Here is a 3,420-nt window from a genome sequence, read left to right as displayed (position 1 = left end):
TAGCGAATACCACAGTAGAAGGGGGTTTGTATACATCTTCCTTAAACTTTGGTATAAGAGAAATATATAAAATGATTTCCGTGAATGTTCTAAAGAGTGTCACGTGGAATTGTATTTTCCGTGTCTTTAAATCCTTTAAAATACAGTTAAGTAGCGTCATTATGTATATTAGTTCTGAGAAGTAGACTGCTCACATCACGTAGGGCTTGATGCTCCGAATAAATTTTATAATGTATTTATTTAGGGTTAAAAGTACTTTAGATGGAAACACGGGATTTCCGCCTCTTTCAGTTATAAAGATACACTGAATGTATATGTTGTGTTTCTTGGTTCGTTTTACGTTTACGTCATTTGGCAGATTTTACATGTAACAATCTAAAACAACCGAATAAGTAGTGAAAACCCCGAAACTTGAAAGAAAATTAAAAAAGTAATGAAATATACCGAATTATTTAGCTGTTCCAAATGCCAATAATCTCTCTTTTTGCCAGATGTTTGTTTGTTTGTAATTAAGCACAAAGCTACACAATGGGCTATCTGTGCTCTGCCTACCACGGGTATCGAAACCCGGATTCTAGCGTTGTAAGACATACCGCTATGCCACTGGGGGTTTTGCCAGATAAGTGATACAGAAAAAAGCGTTCAAAATCTACTGCGTATGAATTGTAAAAATTTATAAATCGTCAGAGGGTAAACATATACGTGAACTGTTAGGTTACAACTATGTCTTAAATAACATTTATATTTACTATTTTTCAGGTGCGTTGATGGAGCTGAACATTATAACCAAGGATTCATCGAAAGGATTTGATGGTCAAAGCATTCAAATTTAAAGATTTATGTTTAAAAATGTTTCAGTTGACCGAGCCAACAGTATAATCAAAAGGATTTAATGGTTAAAGCATTCATATTTAAAGATTTATATTTAGAAGATGTTTCAGTCTTTGTAGTACGTTTCGCTCTCTACTAGAAATCGAACGATTACAGGTTACATAAAGGAGCAGATTTGATTTGAAAAAAAAACAAACTAAGCAACAATTTAATTAGGCGTAATTTTGTTTTGAAATACTTAAGTCCACTGACGCTGACTAAACATCATGAACGAAAGTGTGGATATATTCACCACTATATTTACAATCTTGGAGGATGCATATGAAATAAATATCACAAATGAAACGGATATGGGTTCGTATTTACCCAATTCATCAGAAATCCCAACTCTACTGAACATCACCCGAGACGTTCCGTTCAAGTACGCAATGCCTTTGTTTGGCTACATTATGCCATTCTTACTATTAGTGACTATAGTGGCCAACACTTTAATTGTAGTGGTCCTGGCGCAACGACATATGCGCACTCCAACTAACCTAGTCCTTCTGGCCATGGCCATTTCTGACCTGTTAACTCTGTTGTTTCCGGCACCTTGGTATTTCTATATGTACACCCTGGGTAACTACAACAAGGTACTGTTTCCCATCCCTGCCTGCTATTCCTACCACTACATGTATGAAGTGGTCCCTGCATTTTTCCACACCGCTTCCATCTGGCTCACTCTGGTCCTTGCTGTTCAACGCTACATCTACGTGTGTCACCCGACAGTTGCCACTACCTGGTGCACTGTCCCACGTGTTGTAAAGGCTATGGTGTCGGTGTACCTCTTAGCGTTCTTCCACCAGTCCACCAGGATCTTCGACCGTGTATTTCACCCGATAACCTTCAGGTGGAACAGTGGAGTTCACACAGGTTGCATGTTTCAGACAGCAAGTTGGGTGAGAAACGTCATCAATGAAAACGTCTACTTTACCTACTACTACGTCTTTCGCATACTATTTGTTCACATAGGCCCTTGCACGGCTTTAGTCGTGTTGAATGTGCTGCTTTTTCAAGCTCTCAAAGAAGCCCAGCGGAAGCGAGACAAACTTTTCAAGGAAAACCGCAAGAGCGAGTGCAAGAAGCTGAGAGACAGTAACTGTACCACTCTTATGTTGATCGTTGTGGTGACAGTATTCCTTGCTGTGGAGATCCCTCTGGCGGTGACAACTCTGCTCCACGTCATGCAGAATGCTCTCGAACTCCAGATCGCCGACTATAATGATTTGAACGCCACCATTCTGTTTACCAACTTCTTTATTATGCTCAGTTACCCTTTCAACTTCGCCATCTACTGCGGTATGAGTCGACAGTTCAGAGAGACATTCAAAGATTTGTTCATGATGGGTAATCTCGTCAGCAGGCGAGAAGGCTCTTCCAGATATAGCCTCGTTAATGGACCACGTACTTCGGCACATGAGACTGTTCTGTAGAGGGAATTTCAGATTTGCTATGATAAAGAAGGGGAAGGAAAAATAATTTGTTTAAAGTTGAATGATGACACAAAACAGTTGCTGGATTTGTACGGATTCTCTCCTGAACAAAGGATAAATAACAACAGACTCCCAGAATGAGAGCTTACAAGCATCTGCCAACTTGGACTGTCAAATTCATGTTGGGAAACATATTTTAAGGCATTGCTTCGTGAACCTAGATTATCTATATTCCAGAATATTCCCTGTTCCCATGGCGCTATGTGATATGCTTACACTAATATTTCGGGGCTCATTAGTGTAAGCTTTCATAACCGCGAGGGAATAGCTTCCCTAAATCTTTAGGTAGTTGCTTTTGGTGCCATTAATCTTTACGCTTTTAGTGGACTGTTGCTTCATTGTTGTTTAAAGAAGAACCAAAGTAAAGTACATGTTTTTTTGTTAAATGTCACATTCGTTATTCCAAATACCAATGTATAAGACTTGTTCAATAAAATGTGATTGCTCATGTGACGATTGACTTTTGTCAACAAATATACATTTTTAAAACTGCAGCAGAACGTATAATACTAACAAACACTACTGTTCTGTAAAAGCTAATACTACTGTCCTCTAACAGAATAGAATAACGTATACTATTGCACATTCCTAAAGCTGTCAGTATTTTTTGTTTTTGTTTTCTGTAGTTCGGCCTTGAACACATATCAAACAGTAAACAATATAAAAGAAAACTTGATCCCTCTATTTACTTTACAGTTTAACATCATTGAAACATGAGAAATTTTCTCAACATTTATATTACATCTTTTATGCATTGTGAATTATTTTTAGTTTCTTCTCTCTTACTTTTTTTAATGTTGTGGTGTTTCTACAGTAGTTTATTTATCTTTTAATACATTTAACGTTTTCCCCCAATAATTGCGTTGTTTAACCAGATCACACTAATATATTGATAGTTCTAAACTACTAAATGTTTATGGTGTGTAAATATGAATAATTCGTTTAGCTATAAAGTTTCCATTTTCTGATGTATTATATGAAATTTCTAGCTTTGATTATTTTATTTTATATAAGTTTTGTTGGTTATTTTGCCAAATAAATTATTATTTATTTGTAT

The 3,420-nt window shown here is 36.8% G+C and overlaps 1 protein-coding gene across 1 annotated transcript; it reads left to right on the top strand.

The window, feature by feature from the left end:
* Nucleotides 1–756: 756 nt before the first annotated feature.
* LOC106457935 (sex peptide receptor-like) lies at nucleotides 757–2,805 on the top strand. Its single transcript, XM_013917383.2, has one exon. It carries the CDS (start codon nucleotides 1,098–1,100, stop codon nucleotides 2,301–2,303), a length of 1,206 nt encoding a protein of 401 aa, XP_013772837.2. The 5' UTR covers nucleotides 757–1,097; the 3' UTR covers nucleotides 2,304–2,805.
* The last annotated feature ends 615 nt before the right edge of the window (nucleotides 2,806–3,420 follow it).

This window comes from Limulus polyphemus, unplaced genomic scaffold, assembly GCF_000517525.1.
Source record: "Limulus polyphemus unplaced genomic scaffold, Limulus_polyphemus-2.1.2 Scaffold394, whole genome shotgun sequence".
Classification (NCBI taxonomy): Eukaryota; Metazoa; Arthropoda; class Merostomata; order Xiphosura; family Limulidae; genus Limulus; species Limulus polyphemus.
This window is presented reverse-complemented; position numbering and strand designations above follow the sequence as displayed.